The sequence below is a fragment of the Psammomys obesus genome, unplaced genomic scaffold (genome assembly GCF_907164565.1).
Source record: "Psammomys obesus unplaced genomic scaffold, mPsaObe1.curated_primary_1811, whole genome shotgun sequence".
In the NCBI taxonomy this organism is placed as follows: Eukaryota; Metazoa; Chordata; class Mammalia; order Rodentia; family Muridae; genus Psammomys; species Psammomys obesus.
In genome coordinates this window covers 21332912-21356456 of record NW_026596079.1, presented here as the reverse complement: position 1 = coordinate 21356456, position 23545 = coordinate 21332912, and the positions used below count along the sequence as shown (strand labels likewise).

The 23545-nt window shown below is 39.3% G+C and overlaps 1 protein-coding gene across 1 annotated transcript in view; it reads right to left on the bottom strand.

The window, feature by feature from the left end:
• Window positions 1-16426: 16426 nt before the first annotated feature.
• Window positions 16427-23545, bottom strand: part of Mrpl13 (mitochondrial ribosomal protein L13) — a 22625-nt gene continuing 15506 nt past the window's right edge. Inside the window, exons 5-7 of the mRNA XM_055626243.1 lie at window positions 22579-22665; window positions 21454-21575; window positions 16427-16668 (exon numbers count right to left, since the gene is read on the bottom strand). Of these exons, the coding sequence (XP_055482218.1) occupies window positions 16647-16668; window positions 21454-21575; window positions 22579-22665 (231 nt within the window). The 3' untranslated portion in view covers window positions 16427-16646. The remainder of the gene's footprint in view (window positions 16669-21453; window positions 21576-22578; window positions 22666-23545) is intronic.

Sequence of the window (23545 nt, the reverse complement as noted above, 5' to 3'; positions counted from 1 at the left end):
TATGTGGATTCTTTTTTTTTTTTTTACTGTATTTCTGAATGTCACCTTCAACTTTTGTGGTCTTACTTGAATGTTTACTGAAAAAGAGCAGCTATGGTCCTGTAGGTTAGCATTCTAACTCTCTTACTCCATCCTTTTATCCTCAGTGGAGTAGGGAGCTTACCAGAAATAATGGACTTCACACAAATAACCTGACATCATTTTAATATCATTTATTGCTGCTCAGTGCCCCCCGCCCCCAGAAGCCAGGCCACACTGGACAAGGCTGGAGGGGAGGGAACCTTAGCTAGGGTGGATGAGTGTAATCCAGGATATTGGATTACACACACTGGGCAGTGAGTGTGCAAAGAACACATGCCCAGGAACAGCTTTGAAAAACTGGTTCAGTTTATGAGGGGCGAAGTATTTATGTCCCTGGGGAAGTGGGCAGGGTCTTTGGGGCAAGGTCTGTGTGGTTGATCGTGTACAAATGGCCAGGGCAGGAGTGTAAGAAGCTATTTCATCTGCATACTCAGGAGCCGGGGGATTTGGGAGAAACATTATAAAGTCAAACAGGAGTAAAGCCTGATAACTGTCAAGGCAATAAATTCTTACGAGGGCTGATGGTGGGGCAGCCGAGTTTATGGTGCCAGGTTGAGAGAGGGAAGGGAGCCAACTCCTACTGTTCTCATCTGAGGTAGACAGGGTTGAAGTTCTCCTTGACCCCCCCGCTGTAATCCTGGACAATTATGGTCCCACAATTTATAATTTATCAGGCAGAAAAAGCAACACAAATGTACCAATTCTGCTCAACAATACAGTGGTTAACCAAAGAACTCTGTCTGGTCATACTAAGACATTTATGAAAACTTTTAAAGAAGTGGCTCTTAACCTTCATAAGTCTGAAACCCTTCAATACAGTTCATGTCGTGGTAACCCCTGGCCATAAAATTATTTTTGTTACTACTTCATTACTGTAATTTCGCTACTGTTATGAATCATAATGTAAACATCAGTGTTTTCACATGGTCTTAGGTGACCCCTATAAAAAGGTCAGCTAAACCCCAAAGGGCTCACAGTCCACAGGTTGAGAGCCTTTGCTCTAGATGGTAATGAAGAAATTTAATTGAATCCCGTATACTCTAGCCTTAAACTAGAACTTCTCTTTTTTTTTCTTTCAAAGGAAAATATAAGTATTAAAAAAACAGTTGAGTTCTATTATTTTTGCTGGTCCTATTTGTCCTATTCTATTAGCTGGTTGAAATTAAAAGGGTAAGAAAACCATGTGTTTCTGTAAACCCCACCCCTCAGTTGCCTGCCCCCGTTAACAACCATTTTGAGAGAGTTGGATGGCTTCATTTATAACTAAATTTAGGTTCCATCTGGATCGGGGAAAGGCTCGCGAGAAGCAGAGTGTCTGTTGAGTCACAACATTTTCTTACCCTTCATCCTCCTAAGGATGTCATTACTGTCCTTGGTTTCTGTCACTATGACAGAGATGAAATCCCGATTACAAAGGATTTAACCAGCAGAGTTTATGTGTGTGCTTTTGAGGACCCAGGCAAATAGCTTTCTGTTGTAATGAATGAAGTCAGCAAGTAGCCTGTATCCATCCTTTAAGTCCCAGCTGAGACTTACCATAGAAAACCAGGACCAGTGAGGAAGAGGCTCGATAGCACTAGGCAAATCTACCGGGAGCACTCTTCCTACTTAAGTAACTTGGGAAGGTGAGACATTGCTACATAATGGTCTTCTCTCAGGTTTCTTAGTCTGGGACATTTAATGTTGACTATGAAGATGGAGAGCCTGCATGTTTTAGATGAGTTAGGTGAGAACAAATGGGCTAATACTGTATCACTTCAAAACCTCTAATCCATTCACACCAGTCTTTCGCCTTGCAAAAAAATATCCTGGCTTTGATTTTGTCTGGTGACTTGAATATGTTTACTTAAGCAACAGTAAGGTCTCATTTGTTTAGCATGCGTCATCACTGGGACTCAGTGTATTTTTTTTTTTTTTATTGAGTGAAATGTGCAGAATAAAAGGTGCAATTCAGATTCTGCATGTGTGTGTGTTTATAATACACTGTCTGTATTATTACAAGATGACTCTCGGGCATTTTCACTGACTCGGTTATCTTGGCAGGAATGTACTTCTTTCTTTAGAGATGCAGGCCATTTTCTGAAAGTAATGGGCCATCCCATCATGAGCAAAAAACATTACTCCTTAGAATTCTCATCACATTTGTTAGAATCATTTTTTTTGAGAACAGTCATTTTGGAAATATATATATATACACACACATATATATATATATGTGTATACACACACACACACACACATATATATTAATCTCAGAAAGACTCTAACTCCAGGGTGACTGTGTTCCCTTTCTTTTTTGTCTTTTCTTTCTGGCTTCATCTTTCCATGCTTAACAGTGCTGTTTTAGGTCTGAGGATGAAAACAAGAACAAGAAAGTTGTGAACTACGTCATCATGGACCTTCCTTTCCTTCTGTATGGAGAACAATTAAAAAAAAGCATGAACAGAGCAGTAAATGAATTAAAACTTGTGATAAGTGACACGGAGACAGAAAAAGTGCTGGGATAGGAGTAAGAAAAGGAGTATTACAGGAGCAAATACTTCTTTGGGTGGACATACAATGATTCAGGCAAATAAGTGGAGAAACAGAGATAAGTAGAATGTTGGAGAAGCACGGAAGTCCCATGTTTAGTGTCATATGCCAGGAAGCTGCTTATCATGCAAGAGGAGGCCAGTTGATAGGAGAGTGGATGGAAGAGGGAACACGATAAGTCTGGAGAGCAAAGAATGCAATTAGCGACTTAGATTTTAATTTTAATTCCACTAGAATCAATCAAGACATTGTCAAAGGAGATATCAAATGATCTAGTGTGTTTTAAATTAATGTAGAGCACACAGCTTTTCCATTGGCCACATTGCTGGACTTTTGTTCTGAAGCTGTCATTGAGTTTGTGTTCTGAGCTGTCAATAAACACCTACCCCCAAAACACTGTATGCATTGTGAAGTTGTTAAATTGGGTTAGACACAAAAAAATTAGTAAGTAACCCAACACACACACGGTGACTCTTCAAATCTGGGCATTCTGCCAGAGATAATATGCTACCAGGGTTTTTTGTAGTGATAAATCTCAATGGCAAAGAAGGAGAGCAGAGTGGGAACTTGAAATGACAAATGGTTTTTCCTTGCACACACACACACACACACACATCCTGATCTAGGATTCTTCTCTGCTTCTCTGAGACATTTTTAGTCTCAATACACACATCTACAATTGTTGTGGCAGTAGGAAAATGACATTTAGACTCTTCTTTCTAAACTTCTGTCAGAAGCAACACACATTGTTTCTACTCATGTCATGACTTAAGACAATCAGGAGATAATTTTTCAACAATGGGAGAAGTACAGACTGAGGATGGTTGGCAAGGTGTGCTAAAAGCTGCCACTTTTCAACTGTAGCATACTTGAACCTCATGGAAACACAAATGCTAGTTCACAGACATCTTGATTTTCCCAATGAAGATACAGAGCACAGAAAAACTCACGTAATCACCCAAAGGCCCACAGCTCCAACTGAGGTCTAGGCACCACTTGGCATTGTGGGTTGGTAATTCTTAAAATAGCAAAACAGAGTGGAAGTGGAACTCAGTAATGTGAAGCTTCCAAGACTATGGAAAATTCCCAAGGATTTCCTTTCAGGTGTTTGAGTTGAGAACTGACGTATGCCCACCCCCAACAACAACAACAACAACACACACACACACCCCACACCACCACGCCATGCGCTACCACATGTATCACAGTCAAAAACCACAGGCAGTCAGTAAATAAGCATTTGAGACATACCAGTTTGAAGTCGTCCTATGTTGAAGAATGGATTGGAGCAGATCAGAGCAAATGAGAAATCGCTACCTTAAACATTGTAGTGCCAGCAGAGGGCCATGTAAGTCGGTGGAATCAGTGGGCCACTAACCAGCATGAGTGGAGATGAAGAAAGTCCCTGTAGGCCCGGATGGGCGTGAACAACAGTCAGTGAAAAAGCTTTGTGCATCTGAGGATTAAAGACTTGAAGCAGAGAGACTGAAGAGTTTGTGTTAGGACATCCATTTGACTCGTCAGGTGTTAGGGAGGCACGTTGAAGCTTGGCACCCAAATCGAGACCAGAGATAAACAATTGTGATTTATCAGCATGCAGGCTCAAAGCTGTGTGGTGAGGTAGGAAGAAAACACATGTTCCCTCGGGAATTTCTCACTTTCATTTTTGCTGACACAAATTATCTGACTTGGTTATTTGTTTTTGCTTATATTGAAATGCACCTCGCAACCAAGGATTTGGCAATTCACAGCCACAGTAAAATTATTGCAAAACACATCACGCATGATGCCTTGCATTGGGAAGCCCTCTGCCTCAACCTGGGGTTAAATGACACCATAGGCTCACTCTCGACCTCCACCTGAGGCTCTTTTCCTTATATTCTGTCTACTCTGGATCCTCCCTTGGTATTCACAGCGACAGATTCCCATTTCCTAGGCAATTCTTAGCACATGATCTCCTACATAGTGTACAATCTTTAATGCACCTCAGATGGTTTGTCACCTGAAAATAGCTCCATAAAGATCTGTGGGATATTTCTCAGAAGCATCACATTTTAGGGGTACATTCATCCATAGTATGAGCCAGAATCCACCTTCAGCTTGTAACTGGAAAATTTTAAATTTTTCTTTAGCTGTAAGGCAGAAAATATAGGAGACAGGAAATGAAAGACCAGCTTCTATAACAGCTTGTAAATTCAGGTTTTCAAACGTTTCAGGATGTGAGGGAAATATTTAATATTTAAAATTTAAATCTTACCTTTACTTAAGTTTATTCATTGGTGTGTACATGTATTCATTTCTTCATGCATGCAATTTCCAGCCACCAGACTTTTAATGAATATCTGCCATTTGCTTAGCTATGTTGGGGTGCTAATGAATAAGAGAAGAATGATGCCATAGGAACTTCTTGATTTGCTGTTCTGAGGGAAACAGGGAAGAGACCTTGGACCGGATTCTGCATGGTGTTCTATTCCAGGTTAAAATGCTCAGATTTTTACCTAAGGGCAACAAGATTTCTGTCAGTGAATGGTTTTAAGCTAAGGAGTTAACCGACTGATTGGAACTATTATTTTGAAGAAGTTTTGAGGGAAGTATAAGATAGACTCGGGTGAACAGGAGCATTCTGTGAAGAACCCCCATACTTAGATGCTGGGGACATTGCAGTAAGTTAGTGTCCACATGTCAAAGTAAGCATTCCCTTCATAGAAAGTGTTAGAACCTATTTGCATTTTTCTACATGTAGACATCCAGTTAGACCAGCACCATTTGTTGAAGATGCTATCTTTTTTCTATTGTATGATTTTGGCATCTTTGTCAAAAATCAGATGTCCATAAGTGTGCAGATTTATTTCAGGGTCTTCTATTTGATTCCATTGATCCCTGCACAGATATAGCCCATGGGAGTTCAGTATCCAAGTGGGTTCCATCGTAATAGGGACAGGGACTGTCTCTGACATGAATTGATTGGCCTGCTCTTTAATTACCTCCCCTTGAGAGGGGAGCAGCATTACCAGGCCACAGAAGAAGACAATGCAGCCACTCCTGATGAGACCTAATTGACTAGGATCAGAAGGAAGGAAAAGAAGACCTCTCCTATCGGTGGACTTGGGGAGGGGCATGCTTGCAGAGGGAACAGGAAGGGAGAGATTGGGTCTGGAAGAGGGAGGGAACCACAGGGGGGATACAAAGTGAATAAAGTATAATTAATAAAGATTTTTTTTTTAAAAAAAGAAAGTGTTAGAATACAGAAAAGAAGGAGCACATTTGAATCTTCACAGAAACAACAAGAGGCAAAGCAGGGAATTTAATTTTGATTGATTTAGTTCTGTAGTTTATGAGCCCTTCCCTTCATATACTGTGCTGCCCCCTACTGAATTTCAGTGATAAGGGAGTGGACATCAGCAGTGAAAGGGAAGAGCCATAAGAGGAAATGGCTGCTCTGTAGACAGTCTAAAGAGGATTACAGGTAGAATGTGATGCCTGATGAGATATGGGGGAGAGACATGCAAAAAGCAGCCATGGATTCAGGATTTCAAGATGGAGAAACTGGCAGTTCCAGAGAATTGCAATTTTAAAGAGAGACAGAAATATAAGGAATGAGAGGAATCTATTAAAACCCTGAGTTTCCTGATTTTTCAGAGGAGGCACTTTATTGTTAGCAGAGAGTGAAATGGGTGGACTGGATGGTTGGGATGACTCATTTAGGTTACCACAGCCAGTCCAGGCTTAATCTCTTGGGGTCTGTCCTCACCAAGAAGTGACATTAAAATGAAAAGAGGTTTCCACGGTATAACCAAAATATTTGGTTTAAGAAAGCGTAGCTGTTGATTCATAGCTGTTGTCTGGTGTGGCATGGGAAACATTAAGGGAAGGAAGGGTTCAGACTCAATTTAGAGAATTGCTGTCCGTTTTAGGACATCTTGAGCAAAACTAACTAAATGACTGTACTTCTAATGATTTTAGATTATGACTGGATAATTCCAACATATATATATGTAATTCTTTTCACCTATTCATATTGACAAACAGAGATTTTAAAAACCGCCAAATGTTCATCCTTGCTTATGTCTTAAGTGGCTGTGTGTTTGGGACCATTAAGGAAATACTTCTTTTTAAACATGCTTTATGTGTTATATTTAGTTATTTCTGCATTGTTTGAAATATATTTTGCAACAGGTTTGTGCTCTTAGAACCTTAAGGCATTATTGAAAAAAAAATTCACAAAAGATTTCAGAATACAAGCCAACTTCACAAAAGAATGTATTCTTTTTAATATTCTCATTATAATACAGACTACGTGAAGAAAAAAATGACACACTGATATTTAGAATATCAGTGGACAGCAATATCTTTAAGCATCTAAAGAGGCAGCAGGTTCAGTACTCTCCCAGAATTGGAAATGCTCGCTAATGTACTGATGGCTTGATCTTTCTCTATATTTTATTGTGTAATAAAAAACATATGGTAGTATGAATAAGTGTGTTTTGGTGTTCTTGTTAATTTGTTTTTTTTTTCTTGTTGATTAAAAAATATCCATGACTAGTATAGTAAAAGTGCATGTTATTCACCAAATTTAAAAGAAGTTTTATAATAAAATCTAACAATAAAAAATATTTGAAGGTCTATAATGAACACTGAATTGTTTTGAATAGTACAAATAACAAGTAAGGCAGAAATAGAAGTATAAATAGTAAGCATATTTGTCTTCAGTTTTCAGCAGTCAACTGGCCCCAATTCAGTGAATTTTAATAAGATTATATCCTGATTATATTCTATTTTTTTCATAGAGGAAATGAGTTTATTTATAGTTTAGCAAAAATTAGGAGACAGATATTCTCTAGTTTATCTCCTTGCCTGTAGCAGTCTTATAGTTATTAAATTAATTTATTTTTTATTAATTACAATTTATTCATTTTGTATCCCAGCTGTAGTCCCCTCCCTCATCCCCTCCCATTCCTACCCTTCCTCCCTCTTCTCCTCCTATGCCCCTCCCCCAGTCCACTGATAGGGGAGGTCCTCCTTCCCTTCCATTTGACCCTAGCCTATCAGTCTCATCAGGAATGGCTGCATTGTCTTCCTCCATGGCCTGGTAAGGCTGTTCCCCTCTCAGGGGGAGGTGATCAGAGAGCCAGCCACTGAGTTCATGTCAGAGACAGCCCCTGTTCCCCTTACTAGAGAACCCACTTGAACACTGATCTGCCATGGGCTACATCTGTGCAGTGGTTCTAAGGTTATCTCTATGCATATCTCCTTGGTTGGATGTTGGTATAATTTTCTTTTGGAATGTATACACCTTACCCTTGTTCATTCAAATGCTGATTTCTCTTCCCCACTGTCTGGTTTCAATCTGAACATTGCATTGTAATACTTATTCTAAGCATCACCTGTCTCAACTTTGTGTAAACATGCCAAAATAAAGCAACCAGCCACAATGTTGAGCAATGGAAAGGAAGCAGGAAGAGAGGGAGGAGCCAGAGGACAGGAAGGTCTGGGAGGCAGAGGAGGAGAGAAGGGCAGGATGGAGCTGGGAGAACAGAGCTGGAAGGAGGTCTTGGAGCGATGTGGAGAGATGGACTGGACCTAATATACCACTAAAAGCAAGTATAATGTGGGAAATGCGAATGGTAGAAACTACATGGGCTTAGAGGTTTAGGATGGAACAACTATTGCCCAGCATTGTGTTTTAGGTTAACTAAATAAATCATAGTCTCTGTGTGGTGATTTGGTTATACAGCTGTTTAGGATTAACCACAGCTTAATAAAGGATAAACCAATAATAAATATTAATCACAGCCTGCAACAGTTGGAGTATCCATCTCAGAAAAGACCCCTGGGTCCAGAGATTTGGGTTCTGTTGCTCTTGTTGTGGAGCTCCTGTCCCTTCCAGTTCTTTCTGTCTTCCCCTTCTTTTATAAGATTCCTTGCACTTTGCCCAAAGTTTGGCTATGAGTCTCAGCATATGATTATATTCTAAAACTGATGTCCTAAACATCATCACCCACCTTGGCTTTCACTATAAAAGATGGCTGGGATTTGAATGTGCTCTAATGCTTAGTCAAGAAAATTGGGCTTTTCAAATGTTCACACATTTCCTCTTTCTCTCTCTCTTTTCATATACACTTTTCCATTCTTCCTATGAGCTGGGAGCGTTGGAGGCAGACAGAACTGAACTTGACACATAAAGTTCCTTTTACAAACACTCCAGTTACTAGATTTTGGTAGGACAAGTAGAAATCCTACCAAAACCTCCCTGTCACTGTGTGCGTGCTAAACTCCTGGAGTGTCATGACAGCATTCGTGTCTGGTCCACTTGAATGTATGTCTTACCTAAGGTGGACAGCCCACACTTTGGAGACTCAGAGCCATCGGAAAGCTCAAAAGCTGGGTGCAGCTCAAATGCTCACCATGCAAGTAGCAATGCTACTCTGTGGCTTTGGGAATGTTTGCTCTTCTGCAACAGTCACTGTCTGGATCTAGGTGTGGTGTCAAAGGGAACTGCTTCTATTCCTGCTAATGACAGTTTTCAAGGTTGGAGAGGGACAACAGTTGATGATTCACCGGATAGCCCATTTTCTCAGCATGCTGGCCATGGGGAAACAGGCTGGGGGTGTCACCTGTTATCTTTCTAGAAACTGAAAAAGGGTATGGCTGGCTGGCAGAAAGGCTGATGTTTCTACATCTATGATATTTCTGTGATGCCAGAGATTGAGCCCAGGGCCTCACATACTCTAGATTGATGAAGCCTAGCTACTACTGAGCTCCACTGCCAGCTCCATATTTTACACTTGTGTTACTCAGACAGGCACTGACTGCAGCTAATACAGAGGTGCTTGGAAACCATTACCTGTTCTGTTCTCCTTGAAAAATGCCAGCTCTACAGCTGCTGTCCTTGCATTCTTTCCTCATCTCATTATATCTGGAGTTCTCATCACCCTAACTGGGCACAGAGACCCTCATGTCTAGGTATTAAACTGCTGGCTATTAATTCCATGTCTGGACACAGCTAAACTTATTTTGCCTGCTTTTAAGACACAAATGAGGTTCCCACTTCCCAGATGGCTGCTGTATGGCTACAAGATATGTTCTTACTAACACAGTGGTTTCAAGATAAAGGAAATTAAAAAGTATGGCATGGTTGTCACCTGTCACTAGAAGATGTAAAATGGTGGACTCATAGGACAGAATGTTTGTGCTCCTGAATGATTTTACCATCAACCAGAATGACTGTGGGTCACTCAGCTAACCCTTCATACCCTAAGAATAACTTGTTCAAAGACTCTTAAGGGAACCTGTCACACATGCCCAGTCACCTGTCCATAAGAATGGAGAGAAAGTAAACACATGTTGCTTTAAGATGCTAAGCTCGTGGTGACTTGTTATCAGCAAACAGATGACTTACATTGAATGTGCCAGATTCTTCATGTGGGATCAATTTAATAAGTCTTCCAAAGTTCTGACACATTCAAATTTAAGGGGAAAGAAGAAGAGAAAAGCTTGTGACAGGGACCAAAAAGTCCCCATCAGTGAAACAGATCAACAGAAAGGAGAGGACTTTGCTGAGTGGAATGGTTCTCATCCTACTATTTAATAGACTCAAGGACATGTTTGTGCCTGTGTGACATCAGGAACTGGGAATCTCCAAAACAATTTATGAACTATGCTTGACCTGTCATTATTCAAAACCAATTATTCAATATTCAAAACTGAAGGACACAATTTTAGTTTCCTAACATTTTAAAATGTTCTATAAAATAAGTCCACAGTACTTTATTTTGTAAAACTTGAGGCAGGCCGACTTCAGAGACTCTTTCCTTAGCGTGAATTCTGCTCATTCCAGTGTTTCCTACCCTCAATTTTCTTTCATAATAATTCAAATAATGTATTACAGATTCCTCAGTAGAGCTCTCTATAACACACCACACAAATAGCTTATTTCAGCAGTGGTGGATCTGGGCCACAGAACTGTTGTTAATATTTGTTAAGTCATAATCTGCAATGGATTTCACATTCTGTTTTCAAGTCAGCAGTGTAATGTGCTTTGGGAACTTTCTTTGAGGCAGAAAGTTTCTTATCTTCTGTTCTTTGTAGTGCTTACAGAAGAAGGCATGCATGGGAGATGTGCAGACAATACTTGTGCTGGGCTCACTTTGTTAGAATGGGCAGCATTGATAGACTTGTATTAGCGTATTACACACACACACACACACACACCTTTATTGAGTTACACTGCACAGTCTATCTCTACACGGTGCCAACTCTAAGCTGATAATATTACAGGCCACTTTTGGGTAAGTGGACGAGGCTGCCGCCTTTGACCTCTGGCCGCACCTAATGCTTCCCAGCTGCCTCCAAGATTAGGAGTCAGCCTCACTTCAAACTCACGCACAGCACATTGTGCACAAGGTCGGATATGGGGAGATACTGCTGATACATCTTGTTCGGGCTCTTGTTAGGAGGGCCTGATCAATCTGTTTCCTTCTCTTTCTAACTTCCTCTTAATGGTAAAATATGGAAGGGATGATCTAGAGTTGTGGGCTATTGAGAGGATGAAAGGAGATTGATGTGGAGTCATCTTATCTGTTCCATTCTCTAATCTCTCATAAATCTTACTGGTCTAACCTAACACAGACAACCCAGCCTTGTCTCCCCTTACCTCTCTTACCACTGCTTAACCCATGGCTGATCACTTTTAACCTCCCCATTCTGCATGTAGTTCTCTGAAGATGTTGGCTGTGTCCCTGTCTTAGGGTGCTTGCACTAGCCACTCTTGTATGCCACCAATTCTCTTTCCCAGATAATGTTCCTCCTTGAAGCTTTTGTTCAAATGTTTTCCTGCATTGCAATACACCTTACTTGTGACATTCCAGATGCCTCTCAGCCCTCTTCTCATTTCACTTTTGGTAAATTCAATATAAAAATGTCCAGCCCTGTACATTCCTTTTATCCCATGAGACGACCTCCCAAGCCCATGACTTTACTCACAGCAGCCAATAGGTGCTAGTACACAGACCACTGCAGAGGTTTGACAAGCTTGCCCACGAAGGCTTGCTCATTTGCCTTCCCTCCTTTCCCTGACAGTGACCCAACGATGACCAGTTACATGTGGCTAAGACTTGGACTTGAGCTGAATGGTGCAGTAGTACCCCACTGGGCTCAGCTGCAATCAGTGGAACTCCATTTGTCTCTCATGCATACATGAATAAAAGACAATATTGTCTTGGGGTGTAGGATTTTGCAGGATTACTGTGTTAGCAGCTGAGGGATTTCACAATTTAAATCTACTATGTAAGTATGTATAATTTAGGTGTAATTATGATTTTATTTTACTTGCCTTCCTTCATAGAAGGAGGAACTGTTTCACTTACATATGGATCTTAGGAAGCTTAGAAACTGCTCTGGGTGCTAAATGTTGGAACACAAATGTTGCCTGAATGACTGAGAGCAAAGGTAGCATGGTTATTACAGTCAGGTGAGTGCATTTGCTTACTCAGCACTTGCAGAGTATAGCCTTCCTGGCCAACTTTCTGAAAAAATACACACATTCACATTTCTCCATGATCTGCTGGCTCTGCCTACACACCATGCAGGCTAATGGGAAAAATTGCTGGTAATATTCTTTTAACAAGTTTTCCAAATATTTTATTTGGATTATGTGAATTTGAATTCCCTCTGAAGAGCTGGACTCCTTTCAGTTGAATGACTTCTATGGAAGCCAAATGGCATCACAATTTCAAAGCACCCAATTTGCAAGGATTTAATGCAGTCTGAGATGCTGGAACACAGTTTCAGCAGCTCTGAAGCACAGGTGTACCTCCACCACCCAACCATCTTCTCAAAGCCAGGATTTGCTAGGTGTTAACTTTGGAATCAAAGCCTGAAGGTAGCAAAAGCAGCTAAATCTTGAGATACGGGGGTTTGTTTGAAGTCAGAGTTCCTTGTCATCCAAATGGCTTAGGTAAAAATACTTGTCTCTTTAGGGGCCCTATTCATGCTTCCTTCATGTAAAAAACACACACTGAAGCTCACTGGCTGTTAGCCTAGTAAAAACTGGGCCTCAGATGCAGCTGACCATCTGTTTTACTGGTGCCCATCTCAGATTCACATTCTTCCAAGGTGAAGCCCCAAACAGCAGTGAGGCTGCAAAACTATTTGGCCTTCTCTGTCCAAATGTCTTGGGCAGAACAGAGAAATGCTATCTCTCTGCAGGTGCTCATACTTACGTTGACATGAAGCCTTAACATCTGTCTTGGAAAGCTGACACTTTCTTAAATAGAGTTCTATCCAATTCAGACTCCACCCTGCACAGGTTGGCTGCAAATCCCTCTGGGTCTTCTAAGCTCTGCGGGTCTTGATCTATTCATTCCACAAGGGGACTTTTAACCAGCAGAGTCCGGACACTTGGCTTGGCTCTTGGCTGAATGTGGCACTAACCCCCTCCTCTCTGGGGAAGCTGGGCTAAACAGCTCAGCCAACTGTAGCACAGAGAGAATGCAAAATGAAAGCGCCTACCTCTAGGTTGCAATGGCAGTGGTGAAGGAAGAAAGCACCGTGGGGATCTTTTTGTTTGGTTTTTGTTTTAAACCTAGTTTGTCTGTTCTAGCTCACAAGAAGAAGAAAAGAACAAAGATCTCCACTCTCCCTTTACAGATGGTAGCATTACTCTATTACTAGCATCCTGTGTACATTCACAGAGACCAAGAAAGGCTGCTCAGCATCTCCAAACCTAGTTCTAAGCAGGTATCTTGTTAGAGTAATGGCAATAAACAAGGGTTAGAAGAGCCTGCTTTGCGATGGAGCATTTCCTGGACTTTCCTGCTAAGTCCTGGTTGAAGCCCTGAGAAAATGGGGTGGGGGAGGGGGAGATGACTGGCTGACAGCGGTGTTACTTATAAAAGTAACAAGAATAACGATAAGGAAAAACTATCAAGCAAAAAAAAAAAAAGATAAATTTTACAGGTATGTAATCTAATTTTGGTAAAAGAACACTGAAGAAAAATAATTTTGATTAAAAAAAAAAAGACTTTGGATGTTAAATTGTTCCAAAATGAAACTGTAAACAAATGTTAGAGGATCAAAACAATATAGAATAATTCTAAGCACTAAACATAAGGGTGGTAGTGGGCAAGATAATACTTGATAAGTTGTTATAATACAAAAATTATTAAAAATTTTAAGGTCAAAATTCTCTACCTTGAGATAAAACTGCTTGATTCTGTTTATAATAAAGTTGTACTAAATACTGATTTATTCTTAGTAATGTTTTAAAAATGACTTAGGTAAAAACAAGAGCTTTATCCTTTTATTAAATAATACATTTAAAACTTGTGATTAGGTTTTTATAAGTTTTTCCATTATGTAAAACCTTTGCTGGTTATATACCCACTGCTTTGACAGTAGGAAAGATATTCTAAAGAAATTTCTCGTGCTAGAAACATTCCTACCAAATTAAATAATGATCATGGAACTCATTTTAAGGAGAAATATTTAAAAATTTTAATAAACTGATACTTAACTAAAGCTTTGGCTTTCTTCTAGGATTTACACCCTTTTGGAAAACATCCATTATCTCCTTATAAAATAAGTACTTGACATTCCACAAAAATATAAAATAAGAACTTTGCATCCAAAAAGTAAGTAAAATTATATGCTCCATCTCCATTCAAGAATATATAATAGTATAAAAGTCTTTTAACTATGGTAACTAAAACCTCAGAATTAGATAGAAGTAAGTAGTCTTCCTTGAAGGATGACAAAAAAACAGATGGTTTCACCTAAAAGGCAAAAAGGATGTCACATGAGAAAAGCACGTATCCAGGTACTTCCAATGACTCCCATTCTGTGGAAGTGGAGGTGAGCTTTAGATTCACATTTCTTCTATCACACACGTCAGCTTCATCAGAGAACATGTCACATGGACTCCAAAAATGATGATAATCAACTCACCTGCTATTGACCAGCCCAATAAGTAACTCAATATTTCTTGCATTGTTTCTTAAATCCTTTTGAAATGTGGTATTTAAAAAATGTTTTTATTTGGTATTTCAGTTGGTATATTCCTGAGTGATGATAATGCTAACCTTGAGGACATTACATCCTTCCAACTCTCTTGGTTTTTGCTGTGACTATCAGAAAGCCACTGCCCCAACAGGGAAACTTGGTTAGATGAATTCTTCCTACTTCCTTGGACCATTTTTGCTAAATTACTCAGTGATTATAAAGCTCATCTTAGTGAATCCATACTTAAATCTATTTGTAAAATCTGCCCTTTCATTGCAGAATTTTTCTTGTGCCTACAACTGTCAATCCTCTGGATTGAGAATTAATAAATAAGTGAAACTATAAAAATTCAATTGTATAAAATAACTAAAGCCTTTGGCTTTCTCATCTGAAGACATTCCCACTAGTTCTAATCTAGGATCTATTTGGGAAAAACAGTATCACTTTTTATGATATGGGGGCAATGAGCTGTCCAAGTTCTGCTAAAGAAAAGCATTACACACTATTACAGAATTATATAAATGATAACAAAATTCAGAATTGGCTTTCCACAGTGAGATCCTGGGCAATGAAAAACTAAATGAATGAAAAATAAAACCAGGTGTTTTCAGTAGAGAAGACATCATGTCACAGACTTCCTTCAGCCTGGATGGAAAGGGCTCTTATGGGTGTTTCTAGTGACCTCCTGCACTAAAATCTTCAGGAGATTCTTAGATTCATATAAATCATCTCAAATTTGAGCCAGCTCCTTCTGAGGACATATCCATGTAGACTTCAGAACTGGCCAATACTCACCTTTGACTACACCAGTACTGCGCGAATCCAAACCCCTCTGACCACATTTCTTCTAACTCTCATAACATTTCTTAAATCAGTTTATATTTAATCTTTTAAAGTTGTCTGAGACTTTTGGTGTTTGCCATGGTATATTTTCCTAAATGACTGAAATGATGCCGAGCCTGGTCTCCACAAAAGTACAAATGAGATATTATGCCCTGTCATAAATCAGAGTCATGAATACTTGCTTATTCAGTTGTGCAACTCCTGTCATGTGTTCACATGCAGTATGAAAAAAATGTAGAGCCAGGTGACGGTGGATGAGAACATTATCAAGAAATTGGGAGGGGAGAAAGGAGGGACCTACAGGTGTCTTCCTTACTGGCTCCTGCAACTGTTTTCTTCCCCCAGAGCACTCAGCCTCATATTTCTCAGATCCTAGTAACAGCCTTCCGAGCATCACACGACATAAAACAACACTGGCTTCCACATGTACAAAATGTGATGCCTGGCCAACAGGGCAACAGCAGAAAAGCCACACCTATGCTGAAGATTCTGTAGGACCGACTGACCTAAGAGGGCACCAACAAACCAAAACAATTTCACCTGTGCATGGCTTGGTGAACCAATGAGTTAATTCAAAAGTGACTCAAAAATAGCCACTCACAACAAAGCCCAAATCCAGCATAGGTGACATTTCATGAGAGGTGCATCAGAGGAGCATCATCTAAACTTAACCTCCACCTCTTACATCTTCTAGCATCTCCTAAAACCAAAAAGAACAGGACTGACTGGCCAGGACACAGAAAAAGATGACAGTAGCATATATATACTTGAGAACAAACATTACTGTACTGAGCGCATCATGAGTTTTGCAGAATGTAGGGTTAGATACAACAGGCAAAGGGAGGATGGGCCTTGTTCATGGCTATATGAAGAGTGATCTGTTTTGTGAGAAAATACACATAGCTGGTGAGTTTTGGCTACTTACAACTGCATGTTATTCAGGGGCTATGTTTTCAGTAAATGACACATTGACTGGGTAACCAAGTAAGCATTTTATTAACACTTCTAGCATGTAAAGCAGGTCACATAAGACACTTCTGTAACGTAGTATGCTCTATTACAATTTCCCACTGAGGCCTGCCTGTCTTGAGTGTTCCCCACAGTGAGCTCAAGTGTTGTTTTCTGTGTCCTGGGTCATGGGAATACTTCACAAAGCATTCAGTCTCTTGTTATTGTCAACCATTTCCATTCTCCTACATCCGAAAATCTTCAGGTCTGAAAGATAAAAAACCATGTGTATTTGTTCATGAATCATTATTCCATTTTCTCCTAGATGAAGGAGAAAGATTACTTCCCTACTTTACAATAGAAGTAATTGTTCACTGAGAAATATTTAAGGGCAAAGCACTTCTAAAACACATTTAAACCACCATATTACAAAATAGAAGTGACAGTTTCAAAGTAGTTTGGAAAGTAAACCACAGTCTCTCTGTACCTAAATATATATGTATTTAGTAACTTAAAATCTTCAGTTTCTCAGACTCGTGGGATGGGTTAGTGGGTAACGCTGCTCGTGTGCAGGCCTGATGACCCAAGGTTCACCACTAGGGCCCATACCGGGGCACAAGGCAACTGAACCCTACACTGTTGCCCTTTGACTCCTGGACGTATTTTTATGTGCTAAACAAACAAACAAACAACAAAACAAAACAAAAAAGCTAAATTCTTAAGTTTTTATTTTTCATTTAAAATAGATTTCTCTTTATGTTGCTAGTGGTGCTAGTGGCTCAGCTGCTTAGAAGGCTTCATGTGAGCAAAGCTCAGCACTGCAAATCCCCAGGTCTATGAATTAGGCCAGTGCTGAACTGGTTGAAACAGGACGGGAACTAATAGCTCATGACTGTGAGGAACACCAATTCAAGTTTTGTGAGAAAATGCTACACGAACAGGCTAGCTAGCACAGTTATAGAAAGCGCTGACACTGGCTATCCAGATCTCTCCCTGCTCCTTACAGGGTTAGGAGAGGTAAAATGTTTCTTCACTACCTTCAGGTTTTTAAGCTAATGCACATTTTACAAAGACGTGAATAAAACTCTTAGTATTATTTAAAGTATACTCGACAGTATGCACTTTATTAGGACGAATAGCTTTTATTCTGGAGGGCAAACACCAAGCTTACACCCCTGCTCCCTTCAGTAGCTGCAGCCTAAACAGGGTGCCCTCCGGGGTATGTCCTGGTGCCACTGTTCCCAGCACCTGGAACCCCACTTTGCTTTTATAGCATCATGTGGATTATTCATTAAACACTCTAAACCTGATCCCACTCTGCGGGAAGACAAATCTAAGGGCACTCATGGTTGTCCTCATACTTCCTCATCGCTACCCTCTCCAAGCCTCTCCTGGCAGGCACACTCTATAGCATGTGCTACATGAGGAATGTGGGGTTTTACTCAAGTTCTCAAGCACCGCTGATGCTCAGGGTTTCCAGTCAGTTTCTCTACAATGGTGAATTTTGTTTAAAATAAAGCATCATTGAGTTAACAAGTGAGGGATTAAAATGCAAAGCAGCTCAAGAAAAAAAAAAAAAAAAGCCCATAAATGCAGGCTTTCTAAACAAAAGCTCTCCTACAGAAGTATATAAAACTCAAAACTAAAATAGTTAAAAATGATCCAATTTTTATTTTTAGCCTACAAAGTAAAAAAAATTCCATTTCAATGAGAGCACCACACAGGATATAATTATTGAAATTGTGTAATATGCTGGCAAAATTCTAACAATTATGGAAATAATTACTGATAGTATTAAAATAATTGTCCACTTGAAAGCTATGATTTCAGGCAACTGATGTGTAAAGAAAAAGGATAGCCCTGTTAATTTAAAAAAATTTTCTTCTCATAAATAATTGCAAACCCCACAATCACTACATGTTTAATCAGTCACACACCTGCTTTGTATTAGAGCACGAAATATAACTGTACAGCATTTTCCTCAAAAAAGTTCTGTAAAAGTTACTTGTTAGTGTATAAGACACTAACATGTTAAATTTACCCATTAACAAAACAAGTGAGATGAACAGCTAATATTACCAATATAAAAAAAGGCTTTACTTTTAAAGTTATGATCTTATTATCAATAGCTTTCATCTCTTATTTCCTACCATTATTTTAAAAAATGACCAGTCAACTGAATAAACATATGCTAAGAGTAAGCCCAAAAGAATATAACCTCTATAAGCACTAAAACAACTTAAATGAAATCCTAACAGTAACAGTTTTGACTTAAGGTGAAATAAAACTTATTAATCACCTGCTGACTTTACATTTAGGTGGAAATTATTACTGCTGTTCAAAAGCTTTAGCCTCTAAGAGCCAACAAAAATTCCCAAGTGTAAGCTTTGTCAGCAGGGACGCAAGCAGACAAAGACAAAAGCGAAAGAAAGGAAGCTACTCCTAGCGTCACTTCTGCTGCAGCCCTGGCACATCTGTCTCCACCCTGTTTCTGCAGGTTCACCGTCAGGTCGACCCTGAACAATTTCTAATGACCCGATTCCAAAGGGAGACTATATTCTTGGCTCAGCTATTTTCAGTAGAATAAAAGCTTATTTCAAGTAAGTTCTTCCTCCAAAAGGAGAGAGATTTTCTTCTCATAAAGGTGAACATTCAATAACAAGAAATTCTACTTTCAGTGCATTGAATTGAATGGTATTTGAGATATTTTATTTCTACTTCTAAAGTATACAGAATTTACTAGAACTTGAAAGGCTAAACTTCAGTGATACAGGCCAGCAAGGCAGTCACTTGTGGTTATTGAAACTTAAGTTTATTAAAATTACATCAAATTAAAGTCTCTTCATCAGTCACAATAATGACAGCACAGGGTTCAGTCCTAGAGCCAGCCAGAGCTGCTGTCTATGAAGCTTTTCCTGGTCACACACATTTTATGCACTAAACACTAACTGGACCTGACATCAACACTAGTATGCAGAGAAAATGACATTTTGAATGATTATGCTAAATGATTACTACACCTTTATCACGATAAGGTTTCAGTAAATGCATATCCATTTACTATTTTGGCAATAGAAGTTAACGTGTGTTGCATAACTACTTAGGCGAAAAGACCACAACTTTAATGAACCATAAAGAAAATCCCTCTGTCTAATGCATATTCCTGCTGTAGTGGAATTCAAAGTAAAAGGGCAGGAAAATCCATCCCCACAGTAGGCACTGAAAACTAAGCCAAGCAGCTCCAAGCTCCAGTGAGATTCCCCTTAAAAAAATTACAGAAAAGTAAGCCGTCGTGACCAGTGTTGTTTGATTTAACAATACTAAATACACTTATTTTTGGATGTTAGTATATTTCATATTGCTTTGGTTAAGCCTTTAATATAACTTCAAGTTCATAAAATGTGTTCGGTGATATATTTGATTTAATTGCACCCATGGTAGATCTGGTTAAAAAAAATGCTACCGTGATTCTCCAGGTCATAAATATAAACTTATTTCTGATGATGATTCTATGAGAGTATCTGACATGGAATATCTACATTTATGGAATGCTGTTACATGAAGGTAACTGTATGGGACTTCAAGGATTATTTACTTTTTTAGAAAGTAATTTATCAGAAGTGAATATCTGAGAAGCCCATTCTTTCTACTTAGTTACTTTAGTGCTGTATCAACACTATGTGAGTGCTAATACTATGTGAGTTTGAGGAAATAGGCTTAGTTATAGGTTTAGACCTAGAACTAAACGTAAGTGTGGAAGCTGTTAATTTCAGGGATACAGCTCTTCATTCTTCAGAAACACTCAGGGAGCCCTGAGGACATGTAGCAAGTACTATGCCTTAGGAGTTGGGTGCTCCAATGAATGGGTGGTTCAGTACTTACACCTGCTGGCAGTCAGTGGTAGCCAACACACTGTCAGTTTGGCACACCATAGATACAACAGATGCACAAGGTAGTGGGGCTGTCCAGTGCTATAGTCTGGACAATGGCCTAGGAGCTGGTGCCCTATGCTCAGTCCTTAGTCACGACTTCTACATGATCCCAGTGACTATTCCACATCTTTCTCTGCCTGTTTTTCAGTTTATGAAAAAGAGGGATCAAACGTTGCTAACTTATTACTTTGCTGAGAGGATAAGTTGCTGTAATTACATATAAATTACTGTAAATGTTTTATTTTTACCTCTTGCTATTTTTACTGTTATTAATAAAGGAAGACAAATAATAAAAGGTGAAAAATGTTTTGTTTCAGTTTTTTTCCTAGACATACTTTTTTGAACTTCACTAATAAAAGATGATGGAAAAAATGATGGCTCTTCATGACTTCACTTGGTAAGAATGTGCTGAGTGCTCATGTAGTGTGCTGGGGGCTGTGCTCACACCAAGCAGACAGTCTTCTTGTGTAAGCTAATGAGCAATACAAGACACGAAACAGACAAGCACACATGGCTGAATCCTACTAGAATAAACGTGGCACAGTGCAAGGGAAAGACAGCCTACAGTGGGCAGCACAAGCCAGGGAAGACCTTCAAGAGGAACTGGCTGAGAGAGTGAAGCTACATGCTACATCTTCCGCATTTCCAAGTCAAAGAGCTGGAGGCACCTAGATAAAAGATGGCTGTCATTATGGACACAGGAAATCTGTATGGAAGAGAGGATAATTTCTTATTTTTCTTCTTCTTGTATCAAAACTTAAATCCTAGAGCCAATGGCCTTTTCACTAGGTGACATTCTTGTCTTCTGGAGCAATCTGAGAATCTGGCTCACTGCTTTAGGATACAGTGGAGTCACCATTAAGAAAGACAGTCACTCCATATGACTGTCTTATGACATATGAGGCCGCCTCAAGTAAGGGATCCCACAACACCCTTGCGCTTACCTAGCGTGGTCACAAGGCTTGAAGACCTTTGGGTCCAACATTTCCTTTGGAGTTTATTTGAAGACTTTCAAAGGGGATAAGAAACTATTCACTTCTACCACCTTTAAGGATCCTATCATTTCCAAAGCTCAGGTGAAAACAGAAGAGAGGAAAGACACAAGGGAAGGTGCACTTACGGAGTCCACAGTCTCGGGAAAGCCTCTATTTCTTCCTGGCTGTACTCATCCAGCCGTTTGGGTACTTTCCGTGGCTGAGGAAGCTCTTCCACTAAATTCTTAAGAATATCTTCTGGAATATCCTAAAGGAAACATATTTAGGACTTAGAAATCTTAAATATATTTCTTATTAGTAAACAATAAGCTTAGTATGGAAATTTTGAAAAACACCATAATCCTTAAAGCACTTTGTATAAATCCCTGAAAAGTACAATGGACCAGTAATGCACTTTGGAATCATCCTTCCCTTCTTCTCTCCCTCCCTTTCTTTTCTTGCTCCTTGCTTTCTTAAGACAAGGTTGTATCCAGGCTGGCCATAAAACACTCTAGATAGCCCAAGCTAGCCTTGAACTTGTAATCATCTTAACTCGGCTTTCCAAGTGCTAGATTAGAGATGTGTGCCATGTTGTCAATTTAATTTTTAAAAAGTAGTAATGAATCAATTCCTTTCTTGTTATAAAAAGGAGCTTTCTTGATTCCCCTTCTACTTTTCCACCTGGCTGAGTGGATGCACCACGTCACTGTATCCAGAGCTACTGCCTTCGAAACTTTCCTTTTCCTTTTCAGAATCTAGCTGGGTTAGCAGATAGTGACTTAGCCTGTACAAATAATAATTTAAAAATCTTTGTTAAATCATGGTCCATACTTAACAACCAGTTATTAATCTGTGACCCATATAAAGCTTACTATGTACCACATAAAATGAAACAAAATTACTATTATTTTTTTCACAATTGATGAAACTACTAGTGAGGACCTCTGTTTCAAAGAGCACTCATAACAGTTCTCATTAAAAAGAAAGCAGTGAATGACATGCAAACAGAACTTGTAGATCTTTCTGATTTTTAGCTCAGTGATCTGTCACTTAATGGTTTAATGCAGAAATAATTACCACTGTGTATGTGTGTATGTGCCCACACATGTGTGCATTTTGTTCACTTTAAAGATACAATAAATATGTTGGAAGTTGAGATACAATTACTAAAAACAAAACAAAACAAAATCCTATGGCAATTGTGTAAAAGCAGGAAATAATACCTTCTTTAGCACCGAGGAAAAGCACTGTTTTCAGTGCCTTCTACTTACCTCATCTGGAAAAAGATGCAATCTTTGCATCATTGTTCTTCTGTGCAGGTTTTTGGGCAGCATGCCATAAGTAGCTAATTTCACAATCTGAAAACAGATACACAGGGCTTAACAGAAGATGAGACTCAGGATGGACTGAAAGCAAATATAATTAGAGATGGTGATGAAAAGCAATGGCTAAGATTCCGTGTGAACACAGGAAAGAAGAGACAGACTGAAGGAAATTATACAGGAACTCCAGAAAGGGACTTGGTTACTTTCTGCATTGCTGTTTCCAAGACAGGCTATTTGCTTATTGTTTGTTGAGTAAAAAAGTAAATGGAAGGAACTAGACAGAACCCTTATATGTGCTAACTTTCAACACAAGTCATTTTCTAAGCTTATACAAATCCCTTTGGACTCGAATCCTGTCTCTTCCAGGAAGAAGATCCCCAGGAGGGAGTGAGCTGTAAATTCATAAACTGATCTAAGTACAGTGACACTGACAGTGAGACATAAGTCAGCACCTATGGCCACAGTGAACTCAACCAAAAATTTACTGGTTGTATAGTGGTTAGTGTGTTACATTTTAACACCATATTTAGCACCAGCAATTTACTGGTGTATAGTAGTCAGTTGTTACAGTTTAACAATGTATTTATGATGCTGTGAAGCAAGTATTGCAATCAGCCTCACCCAGCGGCAAAAACAGAAAACACAACAGAGTGACCCTCAATTGTATAAAATAAACACTAGCTATGAAGCAGAAACACTATTTCCTAAGAAGAGCTGTCTGAGGATGAATGATACAGACGGCAACATGTGGAGCTTCTAGATGGTTGCCAGATCTTACTAAAACAGAATATCCCTTTCCTACATTTCATCAAGAAAATTCAAGGTGGCACTAAACAAACGGTAACCAACGTATGTATGTATGTATGTATGTATGTATGTATGTATGTATGTATGTATGTATGTATGTATGTAT